We start from the raw sequence: 19411 nt of genomic DNA, 5'->3' as shown, positions 1-19411 counted from the left end.
CATGTGCTCTCTCTCTCTCTCTCATTCTCTCTGTCTCAAATAAATAAAAATAAAAAATCTTAAAAAAAAAAAATAACATAGGGGTGCATGTATCCTTTTGAATTAGTGTTTTTATCTTCTTTGGGTAAATACCCAGTAGTGCAATTACTGGATTGTAGGGTAGTTCTATTTTTAATTGTTTTCCACAGGGGCTGTGCCAATTTGTATTCCCACCAACTGTGCATGAGGGTTCCTTTTTCTCCACATCCTCACCAACACCTCTTGTTTCTTAAGCCAATATTTTTTTTTCTGGTCTTGTAGTTCCTTTTTTTTTAATCTCCATGAAAATCTTTGTGTTGATTACTTTTACATGGATCTTGATAGTTTGACCCATTCTTCCAAACAATTGTTTTGTAGCAGTGACCTCAGACCTCAGCTGGGACATATCTGGACATCTGAAGTGCTGGGAGCATGGGTGGAGATGTCTTAGGGAGGCAGTTGAACATGAGGGAGTGGAATTCTGGAGAGGAGAAATGAATGGTGATACCACAGGATTGCCACAGGAGGGAGAAAGAGAGCAAACAAAGATGGAGGCCAACAAAGGGGAACAGGCACATGTGGAAAAAGGATCAGTTGAGTATAGGGTGAAGATAGGAGTTAAGTTCTGGAGAGGTTTAGAAGGGTCAGGACCAAGATAAGCATATTAAGTTTAAAGACTTACAGGCCCAGCTTCTCAAAAAGTCATTTGGAACAGAATAGTTGAGTTAGATTTCATATTTTAAAACATTTATGGCAAAGTAATAGGATATGGTGATATGGAGCACAACTTACTTTTTTTTTTTTTTAAGATTTTTTATTTATTTATTTGACAGAGAGAGACACAGTGAGAGAGGGAACACAAGCAGGGAGACTGGGAGAGGGAGAAGCAGGTTTCCCGCTAAGCTGGGAGCCCGATGTGGGGCTCGATCCCAGGGCCCTGGGATCCTGACCTGAGCCAAAGGCAGATGCTTAACGACTGAGCCACCCAAGCGCCCCGAGCACAATTTATTTTTATTATTTAAAGAAAATTGGCCACGGGAGCGTGTGATGTAGATGGTCAAAATATGCCTTAATGATAGCGTTCCTGTCTTTAAAACTTCAGTAGATGTTTTGTACACAAAACCTGATTTAACTCATTCATGCAATGGCTGTAATTAGATCCTATCTCCTTTCCTGTTTTATCTCTAGGGCTGGTTTCAGTTAGGGCAGAAGAAAAATAAAAACATATATCATGGCTTACTCACCCTTGTGATTTCATTGGAGTTAAACATAAGCAACCACATTAATTTTGTTAAAATGCCCACCACAGATATTCCAAAATAGCATTGTAGGTCAATGAATGTCATGGACTAAGTGATTAGATCCTGATGTTTCGATAAAATGGAGTTTTCTCTATCACATTTAGAAGACTCTAAAAACAGAACTAAGAATTAAAGATACAGTGATCCTTTTAAAGTGAAAATTATGAAAGCATTTAAAAATAAATAAAAGGAACTTGAATTGAGTTTTCTTTTGACTAATATAAAATATCTCCCGATTTGGAAGCTGGGATAACCAGGATCTCTGTCAGGTGAGTTTGAAGTGAGAAAGTGAATATTGATAGTAATGTAGGCATCTCCTTTATGAAGGCAGTCCTTATTTGTGGTTGAACTACCTTTTATTAAAACAGCTTGAACACAACCCCAAGAAAAGACCAATTTCCCTCATTGTCATTGGAGGCCATATCTTCAAACTGTTTTACTGAATTTAAGGAACTTTCATCATGAGTACTGAGGTCAGACAATGAGAGTTTGAAATCCAAAGGCTTTAAGTGCTAGTTCTTACCATAATTTGAGGGAGTCTAAGCTTTCCAAGCCCTGCTTTCCACATTTTGCAGCTGAGTCATGGCTTCCAACTTAGAGTTTGTGAAAATATTGGGTAAAATGTAACTATCACATAAATGTCAGGTGCCCTTATTGGGAGAGCTGTGTGCCCCTCGGCATGAGCCCCCAGCACTTGCATTCAGAGCTGAGTGATAACAGGAGCCACATTCATTCCTTATTATTTCAGGAAGTTGCCTTCTCTGGCCTAATGAGAATGTCATTCTCCTAGTCCCCGGGTCAGGCCATTGACTTCTTCCTGGTGTCTTTGAAACTTGCCTGCAATCTTGTAGCATTTTAAAATATGCTGGGTCAAACTTTACCCTTGAAGAAACAAAATAATTGATTGCAGACACAAGGACCCAAGCGATTTTCAGCAATTTTTCTTGTTAGTGCTGACACGGGGGTGGGGGGATCCATGGGTTTATCCAACAAAGGGGCAGGGAATTTCATTCAAGAAGCTCTGTTTTTGCTCTTTTTTCCCAGCCTGCTGATATGGCTTGAATTAGAATCTGGAGACATTTGCTAAAATAAAATACAACATGAACCCTTGGGAATTGCTTCACATCCGACTTCTCTGACCTCTGATATCCTTCCCATTGCCTCCAGGCTTTGTGAGAGTGAGGGATGTTTTTCAGTTTCTATATAAGCAAGGAAGCAAACACATTTTAAAATAATCCAGTAAAAGCACACATCGTATGAAAGGAGCAATTATTTGAGGGCTGTTGACCTTACCAGAATTGGGCAAGCATTTGGCATCTTGAAAGTCTGCTTTGCTACTGAAGAGCTGTTCTAGAAATGTCACCGTGTCATTACCTTGTCAGCTGCTCTTCAATACACAATAGTAATGCATTGTTTTCAATCTTACTTGGAGCCGTCTGAACGTGGCTTTAATTTTAGGAAATAAAATCTATTTCAGGAAGGGCACATAGGGTTTTTAAATAACATCTACATTTATTTGAAGCCCAAATAATTTTTAATCAAACCACCTGGAGCTAGAAGGGATCCAAAAAATTAACTGCTTCAGCCTCTGATTTTTACAGACAAGGAAACTTAAGGCTCCCAGAGCTTAAGGGTCTTTCTCCAGGAACCACAGCAAGTTGGGACAGAGCTGGGACTGGAATCCAGTTCATCCATTCCGACTGCCCCCCCCTTCCATTCCAGCAGGCTGTACAAGTCTTATTAGTTTAATATTAATTGTGGAAACAGTGCAATAAATAATTAAAGTCAGACCTATTGTTTTTAGGGCATGGCCAAATTACTTAACCATAAAATTTGGATCGTCACAATTCACTTTTCTAATGTCCATTGTAAGACCCATTTCAAAGGGTGTGAACACTGGTGCTGGTATTTCTTAGGCAAATGATGGTGAAATATGAAGTGTTCGGTCTCCTGATGGTCTATCAGACAAAGTCAAAGACAATGTATATTCTAATATGTACACCTAGTTTGTTTGTTTTTTTAGTAAGCTCTATGCTCATCGTAGGGCTTGAACTCACGACCCTGAGATCAAGAGTGGCATGCTTTACTGACTGAGCCCCCCAGGGGCCCTGGAGGATGTACACCTAGTGTTTATGTACCCTCTCGCTTACATAAGCCAACACACAGTAAATTCTCTGCCTCATTGGAAATCATGATTCATTATGATGCCACATCTGGAAAAAATTAAAAAAAAAATCTGAAAAGATAACATTTCTTCCACAAATGAACTGAGATTAAGGATTTTGCTTCTTTTTCCTATCAGACTAATTGTATAAAAATTGCATAAAAAACAAGGGAGAAAAGTTTGTGGATTTTTCAAAGCATTTGCACAAATAGAAAAAAAAATATCAACCTTGTAAAACCTCAAATTCCAGGTCTTTTTTTCCTCCCTATCTTGATGAGTTCCATCTCTGTCCTTAGTTTAGGCATTTCAAGAACAGACATGAAGCAATTTTGAACATGTAAGGAAATCATTAAATTTTATGTGAGACTTGAGTTTATAGAGATTACCTCTCTTTGCCCACAGGTTATTTTCAGGTTGTGGGGTATGTGTATGAACATAGAAAAACAAATTTGGGGGCACCTGCATGGCCCGGTCGTTAAGCATCTGCCTTCAGCTCTGTTCATGATCCCAGCGTCCTGGGATCAAGCCCCACATTGGGCTCCCTGCTCAGCACGAAGCCTGCTTTCCCACTCCCTCTGCTGTGTTCCCTCTCGCTGTGTCTGTCTGTCAAATAAATAAAATCTTAAAAAAAAAAAAAAAAAACAAATTTGGATACCTTTTAGCTCAAAACCTAAGGAAAAATATTTTCTCCTTTTATGGTCTGGACTCAGTTCCAATACGCTGCCTTATACTTTATCCTCTTCTTATGATTCCTGTGTAATAATAGCAAAGGCCTATTTATAAATTTGCTTGGAGAACACTTAAATATCAGGAATCTTGATTAAATTTAAGAGCCCGTTGTCTGTATGTTTATTTTAATAAGAAAATAGTTTTTAAAATAAAGGATTTCTCAAGCCCTTGAATTTGTGCCTGCTCCTGGTCCCAAGCAGTTTCCCTGTTTTTCTGAAGTCCTGTCTTGCAGTCATCAAACTTATCCCATACACATGCCTGAGGCACCATTCAGATAGATTATTCAAGCGAAGATAAAATAAAAATCTTTCCTTTGAAATATTCAGATAATTAAGACTAAATCAAGCCTCTAAAGAGAGCTTTCTCTCTTGACATGTATGATTCATGTTGGTGATATTTTGCCTATTAATTGTGGTAGAGCCAGTCCAAGGGCAAAGTATGGAGGGCTGGCACAAGGGAGGAGGACCTTAGCAGTCTGGTGGGTCTCCACTAAAGAGGCAGTCTCTATGGAAAAGAAAGCCACACACCCCATGAGGGCATGTCTAGGGTGTGTTCCCACCTTTCAGGACCAGGTGCCAATCTGACTCGTCCTCAAGGGGTTTCAGTGGTCAGAGGTCCAAGCTCAAGGGTGGGACACAGCAGAGGTGGGGGTTGGGATGTACAGTCAGCGAAGAAGTGATGCATAGGACCAACCAGCTGCAGAACCAGGTGAGGAGTGGAAACATTCCACAGGCTGAGTTTCAGTCAGGCGCCAAGGGGGACCTGGGGGGAGAGAGGGGCAGCAGGGTATGAGTTGGAAACAGGAGCCTGGGAACAGCATTTCAGGATCTTGGAGGAAAGGGTGGGTGTACACAAAAATGGGACTGACATGTGCATTTGGGTAACGGGGGAAGAGCTTATTGTCCCTGGCTGCTTTTAGTCTTGGTTGGGAGCTCTTCCATAGAACATTCATTCATTCATCCTATATTTACTGAGTGCCCTCACTATACAGATGTTCTCCAACTTAGGGTGGTTCAACTTAGGATTTTTCTACTTTACGGCGCTGTGAAGATGATACGCGTTTAGCAGAAACTGTACTGCAAAATTTGAATTTTGCTCTTTTCCCCGGCCTAGTGCTATGCAATATAATGCTCTCTTGTGCTGCTGGACAGTGGCGTGAGCCACAGCTCCTAGACAAGCACACCATCACGGGGGTAAACAACTGATACACTCAGAACCATTCTGTACTCATACAGCCCTTCTGGTTTTCACTTTTAGTACAATGCTCAATAAATCACATGAGAGATTCAAAGCTTTATTATCAGATAGGCTTTATGTTAGCTGATTCTGCCCAACTGCAGCTCATGTTAACTGTTCTGAGCAGGTTTAAGGTAGGCCAGACTAAGCTGTGACGTTCAGTAGGTTGAGTATATTAAATGCATTTTCCACGTAGGATATTTTCAATTTAGGGTGGGTTTATGGGGATGTAATCCCATCATAAGTCAAGGAAGATCTGTAGTAGCAAACAAAACTGGCCTGCCCAGAGTTCCTCCTACAGTGAAGATACAGATAAATAGCAACTGCTTACAATGTAACAGGGTGAGCTCTACAAAGAGGGAAGTACAGAGAGTTTAAGTGAAGATACAGGAGTGATACCTAAAGTTTCTCTTGAGGATACCTAGAGGATAAGCAGAACTAACCAAGTTTAAAAGAGAGGTTCAGGAATGGAAAGGGAAGGAAAAAAATGCAAAAGGCTCAGTATATTTGGGGCAGTGAATCAAGTCTGATAAATCCAGAGAAGAATGTAAATGGCGGGCACCTGGGTGGCTCAGTCGTTAAGCGTCTGCCTTCGGCTCAGGTCATGATCCCAGGGTCCTGGGATCGAGTCCCGCATTGGGCTCCCGGCTCAGCGGGGAGCCTGCTTCTCCCTCTGACCCTCTCCCCTCTCATGCTGTTTCTCTCTCGCTCGCTCTCTAAAAAATAAATAAAATCTTTAAAAAAAAATGTAAATGGCAAAGTGATACTTTTTGAGTGTCTTTTGAGATGCTGCTGCTTTTCATTGCCTCTCAGGGCATGTTTCTTCTAGAACCCTCATGTTTTAATGTGCTCTTTCTCCTCAGCAGTTTGGTTTAATTGCAGCTTCCTAAAGATTGAGTTTGCTATGCGAATCTTTAGTTCCCCAATTTTTTTCTTTTAAGTTCTTAGGAGAAATATTAGCATTTGTAGTTTGTAGTTATCAGGGACCATAAAGGTCTGGGCCAGGAGAAGGAAGTGTTTAAAGTTACTTGGTAAGTGACTGTACTGTCTACATTGTAGATTAAATAGCTGGTGTGTTGGGGTTTTGGGTATGTCACCCTTTGTTTGCTTTCTTCAAGTCACCTGTCAGCCTAACCTGGTTTCTTCAGCCTTAACCCATAAGGATGAAGCTTGAAAGAACTGGTGGAGGAAATTATCCATTTACTTGGGGCCACTTTGGTATCTACTCTTGATCTTGGTGGAGCAGTAAGTACCAGGACCCAGAATTTCCATATCCTTGATTTTCCATGGCCTTCCTGAGACGAGTGTGCATTCTAGACAAATGGACTATCTTTATTTCTCACCTGAGCTTTAGTCCCAAATGCCTAGTAGGTCTCTCTCCCTATGAGCTAGTCTGGGCCATAGATGAAGAGTGAAAGATCCTTTTCCCTTCCTTTTTTTTTTTTTTCTTCACCTTTTACTTTTTGATGAAGACTTGATCAAAGGCAGTTGCTCTCAAACTTTACCTGATGTCAGAATCACCTGGCCTGCTGGACACACCATGGAGTTTTGGCCCACACCCCAGAGTTTCTGATTCAGAAGGTCTGGGTGTGAGGCCTGAAATTTTGCATTCATAATCAATTCCCAGGTGATATTTACTGTCTGGGTACCACACTCTGAGAACCACTGATCTAGGCAAGCCCACGGGACTTAAGCCTTCTCTGGTCTTTTCCCCGTGCTCCTGCCTGGAGTCCCCACCTTGGCTATCCAGGTATTATCATCAGTAGCTCAAAGAATGTTCTAGTTAAGAAGAAACTAAGAGTGAGGGAGAGATCAGTCCAAGCCCCCATTCTCATAGTCCCCACCCTGGAACCCCTGGGCTCTCCAAGAACAAAACTACAGACTACTATCTTAGCTGCACAATCAAGAACACCCTGAAACAAGATCCAAGAGAGACCGTGATTTGTATAATTTATGTTTGAGCTCCATCGAAATGTACTTAATGTACTTACTCCGTCAGTACAGTTTTTGCAGTTTTGTTTTCTATTCCTCAGACCTTATCAGAGTCCTCTTTATGGGAATGAGAAGGGCTGAACTCTCTTCAGACGTTGTGATGTGTGACTAATACCTGCTGCTAAGGGAGAAGTTGTTTTTGTCCTGGTAAACTAGACGCACCACCGAATATTCTGTTAGTTCTGGTCTTGAAAATGGTGACAATTCTTCCACTTGTGAGAGAGGGAGAAAAAAAAAAAAGCCCAGTCCTTGCTTACAAGTATTTCAGGTTTGCTTAATTGTTTTCTCAGGACTGTTATAATTCTCAGGGCTGATGGTTTGTGTTTAACTTATATACTCAGTAGTAATAAAACAACTTTTGCTGTTTTGTTGTAACCCCTTAGTCAGTAAAAATAGGTACTCTAGGGGCGCCTGGGTGGCTCAGTCGTTAAGCGTCTGCCTTCGGCTCAGGTCATGATCCCAGGGTCCTGGGATCGAGCCCCACATCGGGCTCCCTGCTCCGTGGGAAGCCTGCTTCTCCCTCTCCCACTCCCACTGCTTATGTTCCCTCTCTCACTGTGTCTCTCTCTGTCAAATAAATAAAATCTTAAAAAAAAAAATAGGTACTCTATTTCAGAGGCACAAAAGAAATAAAATGTCTTTACTTTGCAGAATTTTTATATATAAAGAAAAAAAAAAGTCCCCCTAAAACAGATTTGTTACTACATGAAGTTAATTTATGTATCCCTTTCCCCAGGTTCCTACCTCACACTATATATTTTCAAATTCTAAAAGTAGATTTATCTTGCATCCTATTAAACAAAAATTTATTTTTAGAAGTCATGCCTGTAATTCACTACTGTAAAAATCATTAATATGCAAATTACATCTTTTGTTTCTGGAAGATCAAAATACTGGTACGCCAGGGACTCACTAAACATTTAGGAGTCAGAAACCTCAGAGGACATCATAAGCAGATAGGCCCCCACTGCTGTCAGCCTCATCCACCAATATCGCTCCCTAAAGCTGGGTGTCTGCTGATCCCTTTAGTGGGAATTAACTGTGAGGCAAGAGGCGAGTAGCAAGGCATCATCAGGTCAGAGGATCCCAGTCATAGACAACTTCATTCATTCATTCATTCATTCAAATATTTTATTTATTTATTAGAACACAAATGGGGTGGGGGAAAGGGAGAAGTAGACTCCCCATGGAGCTGGACATGGGGCTCCTCCCAGGACCCTGGGATCATGACCTGAACCAAAGGCAGACACTTAACTGACTGAGCCACCCAGGCGCCCCATAGACAACTACTTTTAATACAGTTTCAGCCCTCACTGTATTTAAGAGGTTCTTGAAGGATTGACACATGAACTTAGATGTCCTTTTCAAGGGAATTATTGTAGGCAAACAACCAATATCCAAACAATCTTCTGAAACAAAACAGTTCTTTCCTTGGAAAACTATATACTTTGTCATATTTTGATTTCTTTGCAAATTGGTCATTACAGACTGAATTATATGTTGGCAATTATTCATTATATTCAAATTAAGCTGGTACTAAATAGTCCCGATAATCAAACATCTTCTAGATGTTTTATAAAATTCTTATGTAATAAAGCCAATAATATGATCATAGGTATCCCCTAATAAATTTATAAAGGCAAATTCATAATATTTTTATTCATCTCTTCTACAATTATTAAATTTTAAGAAAGTTACATCTGCCTCTTATTAATGTTGAGGGGAAGATAGAGACAAAGAGCAGATGTTTGCCGTTCTCATTTTATTTCTATAAGTGTGTGTGTTTTATAAATGCCAGGAAATTATTTTAAACCAGGTGGTGCTTTATTGATAAAAAATTTATTACATATTTATGGTAAATTTTATAGATTTATCATGGCAGAGGCCTTAGGTTTCTTTGTAGTTCAGAGTTCATTAAAGACTAAATCAAGCACGACCATAATCTATTTTGCTCCCAAGGATAAGTACAGTAGAGACTTTAGAGTTAATACCCAAATTTTAATCAGTATTATTATTTTTTAAAGATTTTATTTATTTATTTGACAGCGAGAGAGAGGCACAAGCAGGGGGAATGGGAGAGGGAGAAGCAGACTCCCCACTGAGGAGGGAGCCTGATGTGGGGCTTGATCCCAGGACCCTGAGATCATGACCCCAGCCGAAGGCAGATGCCTAACAGACTGAGCTACACAGGTGCCCCATTAATCAGTATTATTAAATAACTCTTCCTAGGAACCAGTCATAATCGATGTGTGTGAAGGCTCCCAATGTACAGTCAAGATTTTAAATCTTGAAAAGGAGAACATTTTATAGTTTTATTAGTTTCTTTCTTCCTGCTCTTTGTTCTTGCCAGGATTTCTGGCAGAAAACATGGACATTATTTAAAAATTTATTTATATGAAATTAAGATTTTTAATGTCATCTTCTCTTTAGAGAACATTTTTTCCTGAATATAAAAATTACAGTCACTGTAAGTATTTTAAAACACACAGAAAGTATTAAAATATCACCTAAAATTCTATCACTGAGATGTACTACTTGTATATCTTGTGTTTTGGTATATGTTTTGCTAATCTTTTTGTGTTGTAAAAAATGTGCATGTATGGATGTTTCAAGGCTATAGAAGTGGATTGCAAAATTCCTTTTCTCCGTACTATACAAGAATGCACTTACCTCCAACCTTCAACAGCATTGCCTATTATCATTTTCATAATCTTGCACACTTTATGTGCTTTTAGAAAAGGCTACTTAATGGCTTGATGAAAAAGGAGGTATTTTTAGCAAATGGGGAAAATTTTTATTAATGATGCAATATATCAGTGTCAAATTAGGTTCTCCCTTGAAGGGAAGCTATTTATTCAAAGCTCTGGGTGATCCAATGTAGATGTTTTAGGAATATAAGGGTATCATATTTAAAGATTGAAGAGCAAGACATTGAAATGTGTTTGATAATCAACTAATTCACGTTAAATCGGTGGAAATTTTATCCCAGCCCTCTGTGTTCTGGAAGACAACCTTAGTTGTTCTCATCATGGGGTTGTCTAAGGCCATGGTTATTTTGTTTAATGGGATTTGTATGGTTGGATAGGAAAGGGATTAATTTTTTTCTGGAACATTTTTGTCATAAGGTTGAAGGTAGAAGATAAAAGTTACACTAAAGGAAATTCAAATGTGAGCCACAGTGCATTTTTGTTTGCTTCAAAACTATATGTTATCATGTGGAAGCAAGTGATTTTTCCAACGGATTCATTTTTTCACAAAGAGAAACAAAAAATGGAGACTGTCTTGGGTTGGTTTGGGGGAAGCTGCAAGGTATATTTAAAGTTTATATTTAGGGCGCCTGGGTGGCTCAGATGGTTAAGCGTCTGCCTTTGGCTCAGGTCATGATCTCAGGGTCCTGGGATCGAGTCCCGCATCGGGCTCCCTGCTCCTTGGGAGCCTGCTTCTCCCTCTGCCTCTCTCTCTCTCTCTCTCTCTCTCTGTCTCTCATGAATAAATAAATAAAATTTAAAAAAAATATTAAAAAAAAATAAAGTTTATATTTATTGTGGAGGTGCAAAATTGTTAAAAGACACTTGGATCCTGGGAAAGATATACTGTAGAAATATCTTTACTCCTTTCTTCCGGCTGTTAAAAACAACAACAAAAAATTACCACAAACTCATGGCTGAAAACAACAGAAATTTATTCTCTCACAGTTCTGGAGGCCAGAAGTATGAAATGAAGGTGTTTGTGGGGCTATCTCCCTCCAGGTGAGAGGGGAGAATCCGCCCCTTGACTCTTTCAACTCTTTGTGGCTGCCAACACTCCTTGGCTTGTGGTGGCATCTCTCCAGTCTCTGCCTCTTTGGTCACATTGCTTCAACTTCTTCTGTCTGTGTCAAATCTCCCTCTGCCTCCCTTTTATGAGGACACTTACGATGATTGCAGTTAGGGCCCACTTGGATAATCCAGGATAATCTCCCCATCTCGAGACCCTTAACTTAATCACATCTACAGAGTTCTTTTTTGCCATGTAAGGTAACACTCAGATTTCAGAGATTTGGATGTGGATATCTTTGGGCGGGGGCCGGGGGGGGCATTATCCAGGCTACCAGGACCTTAAATATACCTGATTTCATGTACTTCTCCCTGTTCACTCTCTACCAGAACATGAGGCATGTGTCCAGAATCAAAAAATTCTTCCCCAAAAAACTTCACCAAAGTTTTGACCCAACTGTCAGGGGAGGTGGTGTGGGATGGGCAGAGTTGACTTCAGAATTGATCCAGCATATCTAGGATAGGTGGTCTTGTAAGTCTGGACCCAAGAATGTTATTTCCGGGGCAATGCAAAGAGCAGCCCCCACACACCGGTTCAAAGTTGAGGAGATTCAGGATACCCCAGTGTCATTTTGTGAAAATGCCACTTACATTGTTCAGAACCCCAAAGCTCTGAAAAAGTAAGCCATGAAATGAGCTACGACCTCCACTGCAGATCTCTTTAGGGATTGAGGTCAAGAGTACCCTCTTTCCATTAGCCCCCACCTAAGTCCATCCCATAATGAGACCATTGTGATGAAATTTGTGCCCAAGGTAGAGATGAATATTTTAGTGGTAAAGATAATAGTGAAATCTAAGAAACATTGTGTACTGGGGATTGTGTTGTGTGTTCTTTTGCTGAAAAGATCCTGGGAGAACCAGTTAAACCAATGAAAGATGATGCAAGTTGATAGAAGCTTTCTTTTCATTTTCAATATGAACATTTCATATCAGAAGCCTGTCATTGCTGTTTTCTTTTAAATAAAATCAAAGGGAAATATTAAAAGGGGTGGTTGGCAGGAGTGAAAAATCATAGAACACAAAATTCTGCAAAGGAGAGGTGTTTTACCCGCTGATTTCTGAAGTCTGGACAACTGGGGAGGCCACCGTTTAGCTCTCTCATCTGTCTTCAGTGCTATCACTCAGTTCTCTGTAGGTGGTTATTCTCATTACAGATCACTGACTAACACATCCGTGATAGCCTGACAGGTCTATTTTGCTCTGCAGATCTGTTTTATGGCATAGAAAGCATGAATGCACAGCATTGTACCAGAAGCTGGCTTCTAACCCATCTTGGGTGAATGGGCTGTGTGTATGTGTCTGTCTCTCCAATACAGACACTGAGAAAAAGACCTGGAAAGACACAGAGAAAGACAAACTGATAGGAACAGAGAGAATTAGGAAGAGAGACCCAACAACAGTCACTATTGCGGATACAGAGATGTGGACTGGGATGAAACACCTCTCCCTTCTCGAACTATCTGCCACCTGGCTCATCTTGGCTTTCCATGGGAAGCCTTGGTGCTGATTAACCTCAGCTGGGCTGGTTAGGATGCCCTTCATGCTTTCACCTGCTTTTAGCCTGGTCAGTAGTGAGTAATGGAGTAGTTCCTCCTTTGAACAGCAATGGTTGCCGTTGTGAGGAAGCTGCCTTGAAACATGACTTAATACATTCTTCTGCTGTTTAAAATTGTTTGGGACTAAAGAATAACACATCTGCCTATCTGTAGGATTTCAACTTTTTTTTTTCTCTTTGAAATTTGCATTCTTTTTTTTTATTATGTTATGTTAATCACCATACATTACATCATTAGTTTTTGATGTAGTGTTCCATGATTCATTGTTTGCGTATAACACCCAGTGCTCCATGCAGAACGTGCCCTCCCCAATACCCATCACCAGGCTAACCCATCCTCCCACCCCCCTCCCCTCTAGAACCCTCAGATTGTTTCTCAGAGTCCATAGTCTCTCATGGTTCATCTCCCCCTCAGATTTCCCCCCCCTTCATTTTTCCCTTCCTACTATCTTCTTCTTCTTTTTTTTTTTTTAACATATAATGTATTATTTGTTTCAGAGGTACAGGTCTGTGATTCAACAGTCCTACACAATTCACAGCGCTCACCATAGCACATACCCTCCCCAATGTCTATCACCCAGCCATCCCATCCCTCCCCACCCCACCCCCCAGCAACCCACAGTTTGTTTCCTGCGATTAAGAATTCCTCACAGCACATACATGCAAGAATACATTCTTATAATAAAAATGTGCATCACAAAGATAACATTAAGATACCTTGATTTTCAGCCCCAATCTTTATTTCTTCCCAAGAAGTAGATAGGGTCATAAACTCCTTTTTTGGGGGGTGGGGAGAGCACATGAGCGTGAGAGTGTGTTAGCAGGGGGGAGGGGCAGAGGGAGAGAGAGAGAATCCCAAGGAGGCTTCATGCTCAGCAGTATGGAGCCCAACACCAGACTCGGTATCACGACCCGGAGATCATGACCTGAGCAAAAACCCAGAGTCTGATGCTTAATAACCAACTGAGCCACCCATGTGCCCCATAAATTTCCAAATGTTTTAATAATTTATCTATATACACATTTATGTACCTAAAGAAATATATAGGTTTTTCTCATGTCTGTGTGTTTACATAGGTGGTATTACATTGTTATTATTCTGTAGCTGTGTATGGAGATAAATGGTATCACACTGTTCATATATCATTCTGTGGTTTCCTATTTAATGGTATGTGTTAGAGACCTTTCACATTTAGGTTGAGTTCATCTTCTTTTAGCAACTTTCTGGGATAGATTTGCTCATATTGCTAGAACTTTGTCTCTGTGAGAATTGAACTCTAACATTGCTTGGTGTTTTGTTAACCTACCTTATGGTGTCCTTGTCAGGACCTGATCATGGGACTTGTGGAATGAGTCAGGTAGTAACTTATTTTTTTCTATGTCCTGGAAAAATGTTAGGTATGTAGGATTTGCCTCTTCCTTGAAAATTTGGTAGAACTCACCTATAAACCTATGTTGGGTCTAATCTTTTATTATTTTTTTTTCAATTTCTTCCAAAGTCACTGTTCAGTTTAAGTATTCTCTTTTTTTTTTTTTTTTTTCTGAGTCAAATTTATTTTAACTTTGAAAAACCCATCCAATTTATTTAGGTGTTTAGATATTTTGGTTAAAATTAAACATAGTATTCTGTCATGTGTTTTTCTTCTGTTTGTAATTACACCTCCTTGTCATCATGCACATTGTGAGTTTATACATCTTCCTCATCCTCTTCCTTCCCCATCCTTCTCTCTCCCCAACACTTGCCAAATGCTTATCTCATATGTGAATATTCAGAAAGCAATGAAATTTTACTGATCATTTTTAAACAATTTTTGGCTATATATTACATACCTAGGTTTTGATGTACAGTGCTCCCACCTTTCATTTCTAAGAAATTTATAATTTTTGCTTTGACTATTTTGCTTTACTGAAGAATTATTTAGAAGTCTGGTATGTTTATATTGAACTTGTATGCATATAGATTTTATGCGCTCTCATTAATTTGTAAGTTGGCCTAGTTGGGGCCAATGAGCATGGCCACCTTAATTTCTGCCTTTTGAAAAATGCTGATGTTTCCTCTATGGCCCAATTATGATTAGATTCTGAGATTATTATATGTGTGTGGGGGGTACCTGGAATACAAAGAGGGAGTGAAGAAAATATATAATAATAATATATTATCTGTTATACTCAGGATTCAATATTATATATGTATATGTTTTATATATGTATATATGTAAAGAAAGAGGCAGGGGCATGTCTAAATTCAGTAATGTGTTTAAGTCATCTAAACTGTTTTGATTAAACTAGTCAGTGTGATATTCAAATCCTCAATATCCTTACATTTTTGTCTCGTTCCATTAATTTCTGAGAATCATTGTCTCCTAATATGTTTGTGATTTTGCCAAATTTCTTTGTAATTTACCAGTTTTTCAGTATATGTTCTGATGCTATGTACTCACATGCTTTAATGTTAATGACTGTTAAATAATTGTGATCATCCCTTTTCCTAATATGATTTGTCACTGTCTCTTGCTGTTTTCCCTGAATCTGTTTTGTCTGCTACATTACTGTGGACCCCTGTTTGCTTTCCTTCCTAGTATGTGTCTATTAGATCGTTTTGTTTTTTTTTTCATACCTTCATTTTCGAACTTCCTGTGTCATTTTTTAATAAATATTTCTGGTAAATAACTATAATGTTACCTACTGTCAAAGCCTCTGTCTTTTCTTTTTATAAGTGAATTTAGCCAACTCATATGTATTATAGCTAGGGATATGTTGTCATTTTATTTGGTGTTTTCCATTTATAGTGTGTTCTTTTTCCCCTCCCTCCCCTCATCTGTCTTCTTTTTAAAGGGGACTCATGTTTCTTTGTTCTGTTTTCCCCCTCTAATAGTGCACAGGTTTTACTTTCCATTTTTAATTTCCTCTAGGAAAATTCTTAAATTTTTAAACTTCTATTTTTTTTTAACATTTTATTTATTTATTAGAGTGTGTGTGAGAGAGAGAGAGATCACAAGAAGGGGGGTAGAAGGAGAAGCAGGCTCCCCGCTGAGCAGGAAGCCCAAATGCGGGGCTCGATCCCAGGTCCCCAGGATCATGACCTGAGCTGAAGGCAGTTGCTTAACCAGCTGAGCCACCCAGATGCCCCTTAAACTTCTATTTTTCTGCCAATGTCTAGAGTCTTAAATACCGATATTCCACTCCCAAAATGGTTGACCTCCCTTTGGTCCGTACTTCCTTTCCTCTCACCACGTCAGTTGCCACAACCTCTGTATTGATATAATCAGCAATTTGGGAGCGAAATTACTATAATTTCTTTATCTTTATCTTTTTTTTTTTTTTTTGGATAGTAAGTAAAACTTAAGAGCGGATTTCTTTTTTTCTTCTTCTTTCATTATGTCTGCATTATTTCCTCTATCCCTTTTCTACATTTATTTTTCTTCTTGACAGAGCATGTAACACCTTAAATCTTTCAGAGTAGGTCATTAAATCTTTCTTATAACTTGCAAGCCCATAAATACCTCTATTTTCTCCTAAACATTAAGCTATTAGTTGATTGGACACAATTTCAAGTCCAAAATTATTGCCCCTCAGGCTTTTGAGGTTGCAATACTGCGGACAGTATGCCTGATTTCCATCTGCTTGTCATTCACCTCTGAATTGTCTTCTTTCTGTGCATCTCTGAGGAATTTTGTAACTTCTCTTCATATCTTTTGTCTCAGTGTCCCCCAAAGGTATGTTTAGATGTGTGTATCTCCCCTCCGCCCCCCACCATTTATACTGCTTGCATTAGTGGATTTTTTTCAAATGAGGACTCAGGTATTCACACTGAGGACTCAAATCTGAATATGCAAATATCCAGATTTCAGAAGTGTTCTTCCACCGTTGCTTTGATTAGTCCTTCCATTGGCTCTGCTTTCTTGCCTTTTAATAGAAGAAGCTGTTCTGTTGGGTCATGGTTGAACCCTCAGCTTCCATTTCTCACCTCTCTAAATTTTTCCATTGTGCTTTCTTTTTGTGTTGCGTTCTCTGAGAATCCCTTGGCTCAGCCCTTCATCTGACTTCTCTTTATAATTCAGCTTACCTGTTAAGAGTTTGATTTCAACAATCACTTTTAAATTTCTAGTTAATTATATTTTTGGAACTGAATGCAATGTTTCCTCCCACACTTACTAGCCACACGTAAGCCAAAGTCAGGTTCTATCGGTCCTTTTAACTCTGTTTTCTCGGGTGTCAGTTCTGCTTACTGGGTTTGGTGTCCATCTTCCATGTTCTTGGCATCGCTTAAATATTCGGTAATTCTTTGTTGGATGCTGACCTTTTCATTGAAAATGTCCTGCTTGCAACTACTACAGGTACACCATGGTGCGTAATGCTAAGAAGTGTGGGTAGAAGGAGTGCCCACTTCTTCCTGAGTGCAGGCAGCCACCCTAAAGAATGCCTGTGCTCCCTTTCAGTGTCATATGCTGCCCATGCTAGAAAGCAGACCTTTTGCAGTTCCCTGAGGGGCCCATGTGAGGAAGGGGTGAGAGGGCTTTGGAGAGAACCAAGAGCAATAAAAAATACCAGTTACTCCTACTTGATTCTGCAACCCAACAACCAGTGGACTCCACTGTCCACGCGTCCCCCTTTAGGCTCATAGTGTAGGCTTGTAGAACCACCCACACTTTGCAGCAGGCCTCTCCTGTAAAGAGGGTCAGGTTTGTGGATTATTTTTTCTGTTGCCATCAGATTAAAATATATATCTTATTATCTTATATGATTTGAAGAGGGAGGGGAAGCTTCCCAAATGATCACCTCTGGTTGATCACCTTGCTATGGATATTACAGTTGACCCTTGAACAACGTGGGAGTTATAGGAGCTCTGACTTTCCACGTGATCAAAAATTCACATATAACTTTCAACTCCACCAGAACTTAACTACTAATAGCTTACTGTTGACCAGAAGTCTTACCAATAACATAAACAGTTGTTTACACATATTTTGTATATTATATGTACTATATACTGTATTTCTACAATAAAGTGAGCTTGAGAAAAGAAAATGTTAAGAAAATCCTAAGAAAGAGAAAATACATTTAAGTACTATGCTATATTTATTTAAAAAAAAAAATCCCCCTATAAGTGGACCCGTGTCAAACCCGTGTTGTTCAAGGGCCAACTGTGTTTCCCTAGGTTTAGAGACAAGGAGAAGGGAAGTTGGAATCGGATGAAGGAACGAAGAAGAAAGAGACAATTTATGGGCTTGTTCTACACATCTGAAGAAGAACTTTTGCAAACGCATAAATATAAAGTGAATAACTTTTGATCTTCACTTGTTTTTAAATTTTGCACGCTAATGAGATGTTCTTTTTCATTTTTTAGGTCTTGAGTGTAGTCATGGCCAAACCTTATGAATTTAACTGGCAGAAGGAAGTTCCTTCCTTTTTGCAAGAAGGAGCCGTTTTTGACAGATATGAAGAGGTAAAGAAGTGTTATTAATCTTTTCTCTCAAAACATAATTATTTCATTTTAATTACAGTATTGAGTAAATAGTCTTTGACATAAATAAGAACATCTTTGAGATTTATAAGTTGGAATAGTTGGAAAGAGGCAAGTTATGAGATATAATAATAATGATAATGGTACTGTAATTTATTGAGCACTTACTGTGTGCCAGATATAATCACGATAATGATGCTATAAATTATTGAGTGCTCACTGTGTGCCAGACAGTTTTCTAAGCACTTGTGTGTATTATTTGTTTAATTCTTCACAACAACCTTATAAGGTTGTTGCTATTATTACCCTGGTTTTACAGATGAGTTTCATGTAGTAACCGTTTTTGCCTAACGAAGTGCTTTTGGCAGGCGTTCTACATAAAACTTTGTATTTGTTATAAATGGAATAGTGATTGGACTTTGTGCTAGTCGTTTGCTTTGCTGGTTTCATTCGTACAGAACAGTTGGATGAAAGCTTTGCATGCCTGGGGTTTCTATCATTTATTATTTGCGCCCTTTGCAAGGCGGCATTGGCTCCAGACTTTCTCTAGAGCAGGGGCTTGGGGCCACCAATCTATTGGGAAAGTTTAGGTCAGTGAGTTAAAGCCTCATCAGCATTGTAAATGCATCATATTTCTTGGATTGTACTTGAGTTTGAGGTGGATTGGGCAAGGGAGGGTGAGGAGACTGTCGCCTCTAAGGCAAAGTGAAACGTACAACTTGCTAAGACTTCATCTCCACAGAATTGGTTCCCCTCGAAATCGCTGGAATGTATGCGGTGGCTGATTGTGGTGGCCCACTCAGAGGTTTGGATCATCGGGCCTTTTCATGAGGTCTGTGGACTGACATGACTCAGTACTTGTCGACTTGGTTTTTCCAAATGTGTTTCCTAATACCCTCTAGATTTATACCATAGTTGCTTTGTAAGTAAATAAAATTGAGAAAGGCAAAGGATGGGCCCCAGTGTGGTCACTATTCCTTGTACTGAATTAAAATATTGAAGTGACAGCTGTTTATAGGACAAGCTTGGCTCCTTCCCTGAAGGAACAGCTAGCCTCACTCTGCTATGAGAAGACACAGAAAATATTTCGCCTGCTGGAGGCAACCACTATTAATTCTTTGGCAGTTTTCTCTTAGT

At 39.4% G+C, this 19411-nt stretch overlaps 1 protein-coding gene across 8 annotated transcripts in view; it reads left to right on the top strand.

Annotated features, from left to right (window-relative positions):
- The window catches only part of PLCB4 (phospholipase C beta 4), a 410588-nt gene that overhangs the window by 230287 nt on the left and 160890 nt on the right, over positions 1–19411 (top strand). For 7 of the 8 annotated variants that reach the window (XM_035005855.1, XM_035005853.1, XM_035005852.1 and 4 more), the window contains one exon: positions 18158–18256. In XM_035005855.1, the coding sequence (XP_034861746.1) occupies positions 18173–18256 (84 nt within the window). In that variant the 5' untranslated portion in view covers positions 18158–18172. Of the gene's footprint in view, positions 1–18157; positions 18257–18631; positions 19107–19411 lie in introns of those variants that run through there. The other variant, XM_035005854.1, reaches the window with a different exon arrangement.

This window comes from Mirounga leonina, unplaced genomic scaffold (assembly GCF_011800145.1).
Source record: "Mirounga leonina isolate KUSES-001 unplaced genomic scaffold, KU_Mleo_1.0 Mir_150, whole genome shotgun sequence".
NCBI lineage: Eukaryota > Metazoa > Chordata > Mammalia > Carnivora > Phocidae > Mirounga > Mirounga leonina.
Note: the sequence above shows the minus strand (reverse complement) of the source record. Positions and strands in the feature narration are given on the sequence as shown.